Genomic DNA, 16,203 nt, shown 5'->3' with positions numbered 1-16,203 from the left:
CATGATTCTCACTCCTAAGGCAAGAATAAGCAAAATAAAACTATTCCACACTGCAACTATATACAGTATCTGAACTTCTTATTCCTCTAACTGCTATATTTGCTGAGTTTGCAGTACAATTATAGCATGCAGGTCAACTTTAATATGTAATTGAAGATTAAAGAGAATTGATGCCTTTACCTTTTAAGAGAAACCAGGAAATTTGCAGCATGCACCGTGTGAAAGAGAAGTTCAAACTCTTGTTCATGCTCCCAAAACGATGTCCATGTTTTTTTAATTTGTTGCCCGAGATAATACTTGTTGTTTTTCCTTATTTTACCCACTTGTGCCAATGTAAAGAGCCAACATTAAACTGAGGAAATCTATTTATATTGAATTATTTTTCTTAATTTACACCTCTTACCTTTGGTGTAACTTTCCTTCTGCACACTTAAAGTACCTTGAACTTATAAACTTCAGTGACCTCTCATATGACAAAAGAAATTGTTTTAATTTAAATAATTTTGATGTTATGAATTATCTAAATCATATTTAAAAAAAAACTATTTAAGCAACATTTTCTTTTATCTCAATATTGGTTATGAAATTCTTACAGCCAATCACACCATAGATTATCTGAACCTCTCTTTCACTGACTTTTTTTTTTTTTTTTGATGTCCCCAAAACATTTAGGAAAATGGTGGGAATCTGTGAAAGCATGTGATTAAATCAAGATTTCATTCGCGAAGTATTATATTACTAGTTACGTCTGTTAGGCTGAGACAGTAACTGATCAATAACAAGGGCTAAATAATAATTGCTTTGTTATGGGTGCAGTAGGGGCTGGAAAGGCATTCATTGACTTCAGGGGGAGTTGGATTGGACCTTATCTAGCAAGAGGGCACAGAAAGCTCCTTTCCTTTATCTTATAATGCTACAGCAAGCACTCCTTAGCATTGTCAATGGTATTGAACATTTAGAGATTGGGTGAGGAACAAAGCTGTGGCAAGTACCAAGATGCCAGTGCTGGGTCAGAGTCCAAGTTACATATCTTCTAAATCATTTCTCTTAGGATGCATTGTCCTTGCCCTTCCTACGCTCAGGCAGAATTCGTTGGAAGCAGAACCATGTCAGTGTGACTCTGGCTTTCAGAGCCTTAACTATGCCCTAAATCTAGTTCTTGTAAAACAGTCATATTCCTGTGTGATCAGTTTCTTAGACAATGAAAGTAAATTTGGCCCCAGCACTTTAACTGAATTGATAGACATAAGCTACTGAGGTTGAATTGTTCCCTAATCTGCTTCCATCATGATTGCAATATGTAGTGTAGATTGGTTCTAACAATCGCTTCCCGGCTCTCCGAGCTCTGGTCAAGTGAAAAATTCTCTAACTAGGCTAAAACCTTTGGTCATGTCCAGCCTTGCCTGGTCATGTAATGGGGTCAAAGTCCCATTTACACTACAGATTGAAACCATTCTATAACCAAGTCAGGGAGCAACAGCATGATAACTGGATCTCCTAGTACAACTGTAATACTGTAGGAGGGCCCTAAAGGTGAGATAACCTTCCCCACTCCCCCATGGAAGTCCATGGCAAGGCCTATGCATCTTTCATATCTTAAGCCCTGTTTTGAAACCTCAAGTGGGACTTAAGTGAGGCACAGACCTTGTGCTTGCCCTCTGCAGAGGAGTAAATTTCACCTGAGAGCTATGCCCTCCAAAAATATACAGTAGCTGCAGCCTTACTGTAGCGCAAACATCTGAAGTAAAGAAGGCATCATATCATGTTCATGGGAGAAAAATCACTTTAATGATTTCAAATATTTGTCAAAGGTATTCGGCAAAATATGTTTTTGCAAAATCTGTCTGGTTATACTTATGCAAAATTAGCTCTAGACTGGATTCCCTCTGCAAGGAAAATTCCCGTTGACTTCAATGGGCGTTTTCCTACCTAAGTAGGGAAATTTCAAGACCATGACAGCAAATGATTTGTAGATAAACTTCAAATGCAGAAGTGTATTGTTTGCAAAGACTGAAGCTTTACATCATACAGAATGAAGTGCCAGTGCATCTGGAGAATTGAACAGAATAAGACAATTAATCTAAAATGTTTACACATATGGGAGTCTCAAACAAAAATAGAATATAGCAAGGTTAAAACTAAAGGATAATTAAAAAACTTATTTAGAATGAGTTTTGTAACATTTAGACTCCCTTGCAAAGATTTGTGTTTTCTGGACTAGTTACCCTATAAATCGTTAACACATGAATCATCACATTATTCACAACACTATCAAGTATTGTAAATTCCCTTGGCTTGCTAACTAACTACAGTGTATCTCCACAATCACTGACAATTAATTTCATGCTATAGGCATGAAGCTTTTCAAAACTTGCTGATATAGGGTCATTTCGTACTACTTGTAAAAAAAAAAACCAAGAACTGGGGTGTCATGCTGCTAAATTCTATTAGGAAAAAAAACCCTCACTTACTATAAGTTAAATTTTTTAACATTCTGGACCTGGTGCCAATTCAATTGCAAACCTCATTGGGTTTATTTTTATAAAATTGTTACACGGTGTATTTAAATGTGTGGACTAATACAAGATTTACCAGAAGGCCTTTGTCACTAATTGATTTATCAAACAGTTTTGTGTATGTGTGAGTGAGAGAGAGAGAGAAAGAGATACATAGCCAACAAAATAAATGGTATTAAAGCAGCACGGAACATGATGCCACAGGATCTGAGCTGCAGTCATTACTCACATGCAGTCCATGGATTTACTTATAAAATAGCTTCAGGATTGGGCCCATAATTAAGGGTCCTTTGGCACTGATAAACCCATATTGTTAAATTTTTAACTCAGCTAGAAAAGTTCAACAAAGGCTAAAATTAGGCTACAAAATCCTAGCCTGAAAGCGATTTTTTATATTAGTTATAATTTTAAAAATATACAAATTGTTTTGTTCATTTTAAAATGTAAGTGTAAATTGACCAGTTCAGAACTCATAGGACACGTAAATGACTGAAATCAAATGATCAGTTCATAATATGATCCAACTATTCTTGGAATTTTAAACAAAACAATGCAAATGACTGAGATATTAAACAACAAATGCTGGTTCATGCATGACAATTCATAAGGATTTTGCACTGGCAATCAAAACTCCCGGTACATATAAAACCATCTAAATAGTTTTTGCAATCTTTTGAAAAATCTTTCTTTAGCAATATATATAATATATTTAAAAACTACCTTCTCTACTCTCTGGAAAATAATACAAGTTATACAACCTACTATAAAAGATTTTACATAAAAGAAGAAAAAACAAGGAATTTTAAACTTAAAAAAATCTATATTTAAAGACCCATCAGGGTTGTCAGAATTGACAAAAGCTGGAAAAATCAAAGTGACACTGCCATTCTGATCGTAATTTACATCATTTTAAAATGGCAAGTTATGATGCACTATCAGTTTCGAATTTCATAGATTTTTGTCAATGTGTTGAAAAATTAGGCTCTGATCCTTCAAAAACTTATGCACAGACTTTACTTTATACATTGTCAGTGGTCCCATTAAATTAATCATGCACATGAGCTTTTGTGGAATCAGGATCATAGTACACTTTAAACACAACAAACTAAATTCTGCCCGATTTCCACTTGTACAACCCCACTGAAAACAAATGGTGAATATGTTATATGAACAGAAGCTGGCCAACCATCATTATCATTTTTGGTGAAATACTCTGCCTGTTTCGATCACAGGGACCTGTGCATCTGCCCTTCTAAGGAGTTTAATGTTTCAAATCACACTACAATGTTTCAAGCACTACACCTGATGTCAGATTAAATGGAGGATTTTTTAAAAAACAGAACAAAACTGGTGTTCATTTCAGATTTTAATTTCTTCTATTTGGTGTTCATTTTATAACATTTGTAGTAGCCCCTTTCCAGATTTAGTGTCTAATCCTAGAAATTGGAGGATGAGGACACTCCTTAACTACCAGGTTCAGAATTTTGCTCAATCAGGCCCATAAATCTCTTTGCGGTCTGTTCCAGCAATACTTACATGCATGTGTAACGTCTCATGTGACTAAAGGTAAGCAAACGTGTAAGTTTTTGTGGGATTGACGTCCATGTATCCTTGTTTTAGAGGATTTGATCCTGCTACATGATTGCCTCCTAACTTAAATGGGAATGAAAGGTGCTGAGCAACTAGCAGGATGCACTCAGGGCCGGATTTCTGACAGTATTTAGGCACCTAGTAGGATTTTTAAAGGCACCTAGGAGCCACTAGGTGCTTATTGGCATCTTTGGGCACTTAAATACCTTTACAAATTGGGCCTTCAGTAAATTGTAGTCCTGCTCCGATTTGACGACAATGTAAAAATTCCTGACAAATTATTGTTAATGGGTCCTTAAAGTAGGCAGTGTAACAATCTGAACCTGTACCCTTTACTCATGTGAGTAGCCCAAAATAGCCTCCTTTCAATGGAACTATTTTTATGAATAAGGATTACTCACATAAGGAAGTCTTGCAGAAACAAATCCTTAATTATGTTGCACATATATGAGACTAACATATGTCTCAACCTGCCAGAGCCCAATTGTGGGACACCATGTAATTAGGTACAGAAGAAAAATAACAGTGTAGGAAACTTTAAATGATGTGGGATTGCCTTCTTTGACCTCAATAAGTATTTGTTTTATAACCTGTTTCAGTGGCATAGCATTCCTGATGTAAATAATTTACAGCAACAAAAGTATAGGACAAGGGTCTAAAATGAGGCTTATCAAAGAGAACTTTGAACAATTGACACATTACTTCAATACTAAAGAGAGACTGAGATAAACCAACCCATATAAAAATACAAATGTATGCTGTGGTTATGGTGCAAAATGCTGTAATACTACTTTCCTAAGATGTAGTGTTTTGGGTTGTTTCTTTAGAATACCTGTAAAAAAAAGAAAACCAAACTCAAATGCATACGGTTATAGTTGCTAATGGAAAGAATCAGCTTCCCAATGGGTTCCTGACACCCAATTATGAACATCTGGAATCTTCCATCGTATGTTGGTCAGTCTACATCCATGGGTCTCTCTGTACCATCACATCACTCTTCGGGTCAAACGCAACAGGCATTCTACAGTACTATGCCAGAACCATGTTTGCATCTGTAAAAGCAACACCAAATAAACATTATTTTTGAAAATAAAACATAGAAGCAAATGAGGCATTATAGAAGTAACACATGGTCAGAACACACATGTATTTCTTTTCCCCAGGATAAAAGATGTTGCAACCATTTATTTTACTGCTTAGTACATTTTTGGTAGCAAGATCCTTCCAATAGTTGAAGAAAAGTGGTTGAATTTCCTTGTAATGACAAGCATAAATCTACAATGATGAAGCTGTGGAGTGTGCAGTTGATGACAAATAGGGCCCCCCATGAGCTGTACAGTGTGTGTATGGCTAGTACCTATCTAGAGAGATAAGGAGGATGAGGTAGTATCTTTTATTGGACCAAATTCTGGTGCTGGGAGCAGAAGAAGAGCTCTGTTGTGCTCAAAAGTTTCTCTTACCAACAGAAGTTGATCCAATAAAAGATACTATCTCACCCACCTGGTCTCTCTAATATCCTGGGACGCACAGGGCTATGACAACACTGCACACATGGTATCTAATCTACCTATGCAGTTCCTGCCACCGTGGCCCATTATCCTCTCTGCTGCAATGTTGTTTTGTGTGAAGCTAGTGCCTACTTCAGTCTTCACCCTATGCACTGAACAGTGTTAGGTTATTGCGCTGGACAGAGTAGCAACAAAGAGGCAGAGATGTAAGTAGAATCCAGATGTGAAGTACTGTAGAACTCTGTGTAGTCAATGGAAGATGCTTCTTTTCGCACAGGGTGATGGTGGACTTCGAGGCCTCTGCCATTTTCCCCACTGCATGAGTAATAACTGCGAGGTCAGTGTCCCTAATAGCTTCATGGACTGTAGCAGCTAAAGCCAAACAAATCTGCTATCAACTCTCTCCTATTTCCGCTGGACAAAGAAACTTAAGAAAACTCGAATAGTTTTAAAATTGCTTCTCTCCAATGGCCGAGACAGGAAAGAGTCCCCCCTTCGCAGTCTGCTTGCCAGCGGCATCATTCCAAACCAGGCAGGTTTTACATGCAATCTTTACGATAGCGGGGGCTGTGCCTATTCGAATCATTTAGTCATTCGGGGGAGGGAATCTTGTTGGATCCCTCGGAAGGGGGAAAACCCCCTGGAACCCTGAAATTAACAGATCGCCTTGCTGTCCCCGCTCCCCGAGCGCTCGCGTCTCTCGCTCCAAACAGGGCAGCGAGTCAGTCCCGTTCACATGAAAATTACGCCAGCTCCAGTGGCGCGTAAAATTGATGTGAGCTGAAAGAAGTGGGATCAGCGCGATCCTCCCTCTCTTGTTTCACCAGGGGTCCCTGCACGTTACACAAGGCCGAGCTTGTCTCTTTAAGGAGACATTGGCCCCTAATTAGTCCGCATTCCTCCTGGTGCGGGTGATATAGCAGCAGTGAGTGGCACGGGGGGGGGGCACAGAGGCTGAGCGCATCCCTTTCCCCGTCCAAACCTCTCCTGCCACCACCCAGCACACAAGATACAGCAGCAGCAGCCCCAGCCGCCCCACGTTACTTTGATTGACAGCTGAACAAATGTTTCCCCTGTTCGAACGCCGGCGCTAAGAAACGTCAGCGATCTCAAAGCTCCACCTCGGGCAGGGGGAAGGAGCGAGGAAATGGGGGTGTGGCCCATCGGATAGAGCAGCATGATTGGCTGCCACGCGGAGAGACGTCTGGCCCCCACGTGGGGACTCAGTCCTGAGCCGCACCCCCTCCTCAGACCCGCACGCCCATTTGTCAGCAGCGAAATGATGGGCATTAATACAGAACGGCGATTAATGTGTAGCCGCTGCTGATTGGTCGTCGGCGACGCCCTTCATGGGCGGAGCAGGAGGAGGGGTAGCTCCGTGGAGGGGGCGGGGAAGGAGGGCTCGCTTTGCCTGATGGTCGCTGCAGTCTTTTTGACTGCAATTTGCAAGGTAGGCGGAGGGAAGCCAGCCAGCTGAAACTACAGCTCCCAGGATGCCCCGCGGCCCCCTTGTCTTTCGATTGCTGTGAATATGTATCAGAATGTTAATGATTTGCTGCTGCTAAATTTGGTCAAAGAAGTCACCTCGCCAGAGCTTGTTGTTAGAGCTGCTCGGAGCGGCGTTGGTGAGGCGGCTGCCGCTGCTGGCTTTGGCGATCCTGTTCTGGGGCTGCTACTTGCAAGAGTTTGCGAGGCGAGGAGGGAAACAGCAAAGACCAGCGAACAAGAGCGCGTTTCTTCCCCCTGCCGTGCTGGAAAAAGGGGGAGGGCGGGCTGCGATCTGGTGAATGGGAAAGAGGAGAAACATCACAACAAAAGGTTACTGCACTTGAACCTTTGAAAAGCAGCGACTCTGCGCAAGGCGGAGAAAAAGCCAGGAGCAAAACCAGCAACAGCTTTTTCCAACCAGGAGTTTTTCTCTCCCGACAAAGGAAAGGAGGGTGTCTTTTTTTTTTTTTTTTGGACGGGATAACAATTGAGACCCATAAAAGTTTGCAGCCGGGAGACGCTGCGAGAGGGGTATCGTGGGGGGCGGGATTCGGAAGCTGGGGCGAGTGGAGTTTGTCTTCTTCCGTTCCTCGCCGTCTAACGGGGCTGGCTCGGCTCGCGGGGGAGGAGAAACCCCCTTGGAACGGTGGGGCGCTAGGAGAGGGACCTGCCGAGCGCTGGCGGAGGCGGCGGCCCCCGAGCGCTGAGACATTGGAAGAGGGACCTGCCGGACGCTGGGGTAGCGGGTGAGGAAGCTCTAGGTCAGAACGCTGGGACAGGGACCGCCGGAGCCGCCGTTCCACCCGCGACCATGCCCGCTCGCGAGTGACAGCCCCTGTGGAATGTGGCAGCGGTTCCCTTCGGCCGGGGACAGAGCCGCCGCCGCCGAGCGTCCCTCCTCTTGTGTGTTCACGCGAGTCCCGCGGGCGGGGGAGTTCGGGGACAGCCGGAGACGCTCCTCAGAGCGCTAGCGCCGGGCAGCCCTTTCCTCCTCCTCCTCCTTTGCATTGTTGCGATTAAAACCAATGAACCAAGCTGCTCTGGCCAAAAGCACCAACTAAATCGGTTTGGATGATTCGCGATCTGAGCAAGATGTATCCTCAAACCAGACACCCGGTGAGTAGAGACGAGGCAGGGGGGGGGGTGACACTTGTATGTGGCTCTTGGTTTGTTCCCCCTCCCTCCCCTAAGCCTTGGTCCCCAAAGGGGAGGGGGAGGGCTGCAACTGGGAACAATCAGCACAATACACCACACCAGCCTTTCTCCCGCTGTCCGCTTGCCTCCTGCTTGGAGAAAGCAAACGAAAAAAGGGGGAGCGGGGGGAAGAAACAATTGAGTTGTAGCCATTTTCTTATTGTTGTCTTTGGCTTTTCAGGCTCTCCGGTGTAACGATTTTGCTGCTTGTAGTTGCGATCACTCCAGTCTTTTAAAGAGTCAAAGGCAAACTAAAGAGAGAAGGAGGGAGCGAGGGGTGCCAGCTCTTAATCTGATTCTTATTATCCCCAAAGTGTATTCCTTTTCCAGCAGCCTCCGCGGAGGGACCTGTGATTTCCTCCCTTCCTCTCCTCTGCCTCATCTCTCTTTCCCTCCGCCCTCCCTTCACATTCACCCCAGTTTAGCAGTAGGGTCACAGACCCCCTCACCCGCTCCACGAGCCTGACAGTTTGATTACAGGGTTGGTGGGTGGGGATGGGGACAGATGATACAGACATGACTACAGACTTCTAATAGAGGGAGGCAAAGGTGCGGACAAGGCTGGAGCGGGCTTGTGTATGTGCGTAAAGGGTGAGGGACTTTTATGTTTCAAAGAGGAAACACTGGTGTGTGCGTGTGTATGTAAAGTAGGTGAGTTTTAACAGCCTTCGTCCTTACTGCTGTGTGAGTGACCCAGCTCCCTTAAACACACTGGGCTGGGCATGTGTGTGCGTCTCTGGGACTGGCTTAGATGGGGCATAATTAAAACCTTGTATAATGATCATTATTTTTAGGCACCGCACCAGCCTGCTCAACCCTTTAAATTCACAATTTCCGAATCCTGCGATCGGATTAAGGAGGAGTTTCAGTTTTTACAGGCTCAGTACCACAGGTAATGATGTTTACTTTCCCTGATCCTCGTGTTTGCTTAGCTCTTGTCACTTTTTTGTTTTGTTTGCAAAGGCGTGAACGTGTGTGGATTGCTTTTGGTGTCTTGTGGGTTGGGTTGTTTGTTTGTTTGTTTTTTACCTCCTCCCAAGCGGAAAGACCAGTTCCCAGCCCTGCTAGACCAGTGTCAGGAAGCCAACATTTCCACCTCTCGAGTAGTACCGAGGCTGTCTGGAACTGTGACCATTTGAATGAGGGGGATTTCAAATGTCTCATTGAATATGTTGTTAACATACTTTGTCAGAGACTCCTAAGAACTGACAGAGAATTAATCTAAAATGTTGGAGTCTCCCTCCAAGTGAGTGAGACTTGTCAGGTTGGACACTCAGCCATAAATAAAAGGTCTGCAGTTGGGAGGATGAAGCGACTAAGAAAACACTTTGAAGCAGGGGGCCGGAAGAATCAAATGTCAAATATTGGAAATAGGTGTGTTTTGGGGGGGGGGGGGTAGGGTGTTGGTCAAGCCCAGGGAAGTGACTTGGTTGCTTATGGTATTCTCTTCTCTTGACCCAGCTCCTTCATGCCTTCCCCTGAAATGTTGAGTGCTGATAACCTGGAAGCATAGCTGGTGGGCTAGTCAATTAGCTTTTTAGGGTAGAAGAGCATTTTATTCTTCAAGTGAGGAACGACTTATCACAAGATTGTTTTGTGCACTTTTAAAAACAAAACAGCCAAAGATGGTTTTGATGTTTACTACGATGTCAATGGAATGATGTGCAAAATTTTCTTTACAATTTCATCAACAGAAAAACAAACACCGCTTTTCCCTTGAAAAGACATAATTCCCTAAAAAAAGATGATAAACTCAAAGGAACTAAATTATGTGTTTGTAGGTGTTTTTTTTTTTTTTTTTTTTTACATTTTTAATATTATAGATATTGACCTTCATAAGAAGCATTTTCTATGAACCAGTCTTCTTTTTTCAGCATAAGATACATTTTTGCTGTATACCATATACATCTGGCTCATGAGAGGAAGATTTTGCACAATACTTGTTGTTGAAAGGGGAAACTAACAAGGAGACTCCACCCACAAACAATAGCTCGAACTTAAATTTTTATTTATATTTTGCAGAAGATGACTGGAAAGGGAAGTATATGTGTGTTCAAAAGGATGTAAAACTAGCATTATGTAGTACTCATGTTGTTTGTTTGTTTGTTTGTTTGTTTTTTAAATGTCTTGAACAGTTTAAAGCTAGAATGTGAGAAGCTGGCCAGTGAGAAGACAGAGATGCAGCGACATTACGTTATGGTAAGCAAGCTGCATAACAAATTCAAATGTGTTTTGGTTTTGTGTACCAAAACAGAAATACATTCATATAGATTATGATAGTATCACTGCTATAGATGAGTTTACACTAGTGTTTCCATTATAAACCCTTACTTTCAGGGGATTTATAACCTGCTTTTAGAAATTCGTTTCTCCTTCAAATTTGCCTTTCAGTATTTAAGCATATGGGAATACTAACAGGAAGCCTGTTAGTCTGTTAAAGACATACCAGAATTAATAGGCATACCTTTTGCTGCTTTTTTTGTTTTGTTACTTCCCACTCCTGTCATTTGTCCATAATGTGATTTTTAGGTCAATCCTTTTTATTTTTATTTTATTTTTTTTTCATTTTTCATGAAGGGACAGAACCAAGAATTTCAGAAGCCTTAGGTCTTTGAAAAAATATTGCTCGTGAGCTGTATGTTCATACTGTCAGTGATCTGAGCTGTAAAAAAAAAAAAAAAAAAAAATTCCCCCATAGTTGTAGTCTGAATGGGTAAATAACTTGCATATAAAGAAGGCTCTAAATACATAATTCCATGATGGATCACGACTACAGCAAAGGAGCGGTTTCTGTCTGCTTTCTTGTATGTCTGAGGGAATAGTTGTTTTCCATGTGTACTTGGCCTATAACACAAATATTTACAACAGGGGTAAATAACCTTAAAAACCTACATTTACCAAAAGCACAACCATTTAGTTAAGTCTCACATTTTGTCCTTCCCATGCCTGATGTGCCTACGTACTGGAGCACATATGTTACTGACATCACACGCTGTACTGAGCTCCCCGCGATACTGAGACACAACAGGAGATATTAAAAATGGAATGTCTGTTTTAACTCTGAATTTCCTTGCTATTTTATTGGTTTGCAACCCGTTTATTACATTTTAGCATTTTGTGTTATTAATTTAAAATATTGTATAAATAGGCTGCACGATGTTGCTGATTTATGTGCCTGTCTGGTTTCTAGCACTTTGGGCATTTTTTTGCATCTTTAATGTGTACTAGGGTACAAAATTTAGAGCATTTTCCATATATTTTTCACCATTTCTCATCTTTGACTCTGATTGTCAGGTGTTTCTAGTGTTGTTGTGTGTGTGTGTGTGTGTGTGTGTGTGTGTCTATTCCATATAAATTTGACATGGAGCAATGTAGAGCTAAAAGCAGAGGGAAAAATAAGATGTTGGGGAAATTCCCATTCTAATTTTGGGAGGTTGCAAATACTGGTAAATTTTTTTTGTTTTGTTTTAGGTATATAATATGTTGTTATAGCTGCCATTCAAACTGAATATTGGAAGCAGTTGTATGATTACAGGGTCTAACAGAATCAATCTTTCCTTTTTTCTTAGTATTACGAGATGTCCTATGGGTTGAATATAGAGATGCATAAACAGGTATGCAAACATTTCACTCTGTATGAGAAAGTTACATCAGTCTAATTTTTAAGTAGGAATCTATGTTCTGTGACTTTGTTCAATTGCATGTTTAAGTGGCTGAATATTTTTTGTGCACTGTGGCGCTCTGGTACCTCACTGATGGGTTCAGTATCAGAACTTAGAGAGGTTATTGTGTCTGTACCTAATCGTGCATTACTTCCACATGAATAAGAAGCCTGATTCTGTTGCACATACTCACGTAGTCTTATTGTAGTAAATGGGACTACTTTTGTGAGCTGGGATTATGTGCATGCGTAAGGATTTGTGAGTATGGTTTGTAGGATCAGAGCTATCTAAATTCTGAGCTTTGATTTTTAGGCACATTTATACTTTTTGGAGCCAAATTTACATTCTGAACATTAGGTATAAAGGCAAAAGGCAGTATAGTCTGTGTATGGAAAAGGGACCATTATCTTTAAACAGTGAAACTGGAATGGGAGGAAATTAAAATGGGTCGACACAAGAAATGGATGCAAAACCACGTACTGGTCCCTTGAGACTACTTAATTGGACCTTAATACAGAAATTGTGTCCATTAGTTCCCAAAACTTTTTTGTTTTTAATTCATTTAAGTTTGGGCTTCAACCCTGTATGGAAGAGAATGAAACCAACATCTGACTTCCATTTTCTAGAGTGAAAAGTGCTTGCTTGGTGTTTACTCAGAAGTTTTCTAAAATGAATTGCTATTATTAATTTGCAAGTGTTGCTGGATAATGTAAGCAACAGAATTGAATGGATGGGAGAAGGAATCAATTTTAAAATGTTCAAAGTGTGGGATTTTAAACTTTATTTTGAGTTGTGGAAATTAGATTTCTTTATCTTGTTGGAAGCTGTCAGATACTGGTGGAGTAGTTAAATACTGTTTATTTTTGTTTTACATTAGCATCCCGAGGCACCAGTTATGATCAGGGCCAAACCATAGTAGGCACTGTACATCACAAACACAAAGAAAGAGAGTCCTGGACTCAAGGGGTTCTCAGTCCAAGGTTCCAGTCCTGCAAAGACATGTGCATGTATATAACATTAGACATGTGAGTAGTCCTGTTAAACTTGGTGGTACTGGTCATATAAGTGAGGTTAAGCACATGTGTAATTCTGCAGGATCAGGACCTAATTTAATTTAATTTAAGACTAAACAAGTGAGTGTAACAAACACTTGAAAGGAATAGGGGGCATATGGAGGACCAGGGTAACAGTGATAAGTTTTTATATGGGCCTTATCCAAAGTTCATTTAAATCAGTGGAAAGACTCCCATTGACTTCCTCAGGTTTTGGATCTGCTCCTCAATGCACAGCTAGGTGGTTTCGAGTAAAATTTTAAAAAAATAAATTAGGAATCCAAAATCACTTGGCCACAGGCATTCCAAGATAACCATTGCAGCCAAACATTGTTGAGAAATCAACAAAGTATCTAGAAATACAAAGGATTTAAATGTGTGCGCACTTAAACCTATATACATTTTGCAAAACCAGCCAAGATCTAAAGTCAGTAATAAATAATAAAGTCATAGAATTAAAAACAAAAAATTGGATTCTTTTTTAAGTACACCTCTACCCCAATATAACGCTGTCCTCAGAAGCCAAAAAATCTTACCACGTTATATCAAATTTGCTTTCATCTGCCAGAGTGTGCAGCCCTGCCCCCCCGGAGCGCTGTTTTACCACGTTATATCCGAATTCATGTTATATCTGGTCGCGTTATATCGGGGTAGAGGTGTATTCCATTTCAGAAACTAGATACTGTTATGGTGCTGGGAACTTTCACAGTATTCTGAAGAAATTATACATTTAATGTGGGGCTTACTAAGGACTGAATTTAATTAAAATAAAATTTTTCCATTGTTGTCATTTTTATTCAGATTAGTAACATAGGCCCAGATTCACAAAGGTATTTAGGCTCCTCCAGACAAAGCTAGGAGCCTAAATACTTTTATGGATCTGGGCTGTTAATGCTGCACCCAAAACACTTTAATACTTTATCAAATGCTGGTGACTCAAATGAATTACAGCTAAGAAACTTATTCGCTATCGCGCTGAAATCTTATCTCTGTGTCTTACATGGCTCCTGTTTTGTTGTTGTGCTGGCTTTTTTTTTTTTTTTTGTCCTCCAACATGAAATCTTATAACTAATGTCACAGCATTTCTCTTCTTTTCTCCTGCTGGTGTAGCAACCACAAAATATTTCCTGTCTGTCCCTATAACTGTAATAGTAAGACCCAGTTTCTCATAGTAATCCCCGATAGTCTTTCCTATAGTGTGTGTGTGTGTGTGTGTGTGTGTGTGTGTGTGTGTGTGTGTGTGAAGTACTTGCAGACGTCCACCTTAAATTTCCCTTTCCTCCTCCCCCATCTTCAAATTCTACATAGTTGAAATTGAGCAATTCCCCTCTACTCGCCCCCCCCCCCCTTTTTTTTTTGCTTTCTAAATTCAATCATATCAAAAATCCCGAGGGCAGTTTATCACATTATGAAATACAGACAGCCCTGCAAACCACCTACTTATTATATTTTCTTTCTTTTTTCCCCCCCTTAAGCACAGAGGCATATCTGTCTTTATTTGTTTTCCTAGGCAGACAGCCTTGGTTCCTCTTAGCTTCTTTTCCAGATGTACTCACTGGATGCCCTTGTAATGGAAAGCAGGCAATAATGCAGTGAAGTTGCCCTGCGGCGTAATTGGGCCTAGTTCTCAAGATCAGGTTAGGCTTATTCACTTATTAGATTTGCGTCTCAGAGGGTTCAAGAGTAGGACTCCCTGGAGTCCTTGGAAGTACCCTAGTAATTGGTGGCCCTGATATTTGAAACCTTTGTGTATTTTCCTGTTAAAGCTTCTGTTCTTCTTGGCTGCTCCCAGCCACAGAGTATTTATTTTTGGAGAAATCTTTCATTGGAACAGAAAATGATAGCTGTGATGGAGTCATGGCTCTGACTTAGCAAATTGATAGAAGGATAAACACACACAGCAGTGACAGTGTGGGTGCATGTGTGATGGGGATGGGGGAGTGATAGTTTTTTCTCCCACCCCTCTTGTGATGCTCATCATCAGTCATCCTGTGTTGATTTTGATAGAAGACTATTAAAGTGAAACCTATGGGGAATTCGTCATTCTGAAAGGAAAGCTAATGTAATTAGTACCAATTAAAGTACATTTAGTAAATTGGATTTAATCTTAATTAAGCCTGCATAATGTTGCCAATTTTTAACAATTATGTTTGAGAACATAATTAATTTAAATTTTGGTAACTGAGTAAATAGCATTAGACTGGTAGAATTAGTCATTTATTTTTATATATATATATTTTAAGAGAAGTGTGGGGTAGGTTGTGACATGTGGCATTAAAGACTAAAACAGTAGCCTAATTTCTGGTAATCTCTACTAGGATCAATAGAGCTGAGCAGACAAATTTAGAAGACAGCAGAAAAGTTAGAAAGGGTTGTGGATTGTAATATAAAGCAATGCTTCCCTACACCCTTAAGTCCTAGTAATAAAGGTGGAAAATGGAGTATGTCTTGAAAATGTCTGTTTCTTGCTAAACTGTCTTATCATAAATTCTTTAAAAAAGTTAAGGAAGTGGTTGTGGGTATCCATTGATGTGCTGTTCCTGACTCTTAATTTTGTGCTGGTTTTTGCTGGTCATCTGATCTAATATTTAGAATTAAGGTTTTTTAATCACATGGCCAAGAGTTCATTTAAATTGCTGTAATCAGACATGAATTCTGATGGCTTTAATCCAATATTAGTGATTATCATTTAAATTAGTATCTATATTTAGCTATAGACAGCAAACATTTATGAATGGGACTGATGGGGAAGATTAACTAGGGTAAAAATATCTCATCTCATTTTGAGTGTTTTTAGAGATATTAAATGTAAAAGGTGTTGCCTTCTTTGTTATATTTCTGCTGTTTAAAAGGAATTCTCAGGGAAAAAATTGTGATATCACAATATTTTTTTTTTTTTTTTTAAAAGTTCAGCTCTCAAGAAGCTGGGTATTAAAATGTAAATGAAACTGATGATGATGATGATTTTAAGTCTTCCCCCCCCCCCCCGCCCACCCCAATTTCACTCCAATCCATGTAAATTTTATTAGAAGACTTGGGCAACAACCGTTTGAGTGCTGCTAAAATATTAATTGAATAGAAATGAAAGGGCTCTACTAGCTGATGGGATATCATAATCATAGCTGCAGTAGTCGATGGTAAATGATGATAAATGACATTAGGAACCTTTTAGCAAACTGTAATAACTACGAGA

General features: G+C 40.4%; 1 protein-coding gene across 1 annotated transcript in view; it reads left to right on the top strand.

The window, feature by feature from the left end:
- Positions 1 to 7,871: 7,871 nt before the first annotated feature.
- The window catches only part of LOC112102093 (transducin-like enhancer protein 4), a 124,238-nt gene continuing 115,906 nt past the window's right edge, over positions 7,872 to 16,203 (top strand). The window contains exons 1-5 of the mRNA XM_026652360.2: positions 7,872 to 8,218; positions 9,091 to 9,188; positions 10,432 to 10,495; positions 11,866 to 11,910; positions 13,825 to 13,840. Coding sequence (XP_026508145.1) covers positions 8,174 to 8,218; positions 9,091 to 9,188; positions 10,432 to 10,495; positions 11,866 to 11,910; positions 13,825 to 13,840 — 268 coding nt within the window. The 5' untranslated portion in view covers positions 7,872 to 8,173. The remainder of the gene's footprint in view (positions 8,219 to 9,090; positions 9,189 to 10,431; positions 10,496 to 11,865; positions 11,911 to 13,824; positions 13,841 to 16,203) is intronic.

The sequence above is a fragment of the Terrapene carolina genome, unplaced genomic scaffold, assembly GCF_002925995.2.
Source record: "Terrapene carolina triunguis isolate 2854851 unplaced genomic scaffold, T_m_triunguis-2.0 Scaffold113, whole genome shotgun sequence".
Taxonomy (NCBI): domain Eukaryota; kingdom Metazoa; phylum Chordata; order Testudines; family Emydidae; genus Terrapene; species Terrapene triunguis.
Note: the sequence above shows the minus strand (reverse complement) of the source record. Positions and strands in the feature narration are given on the sequence as shown.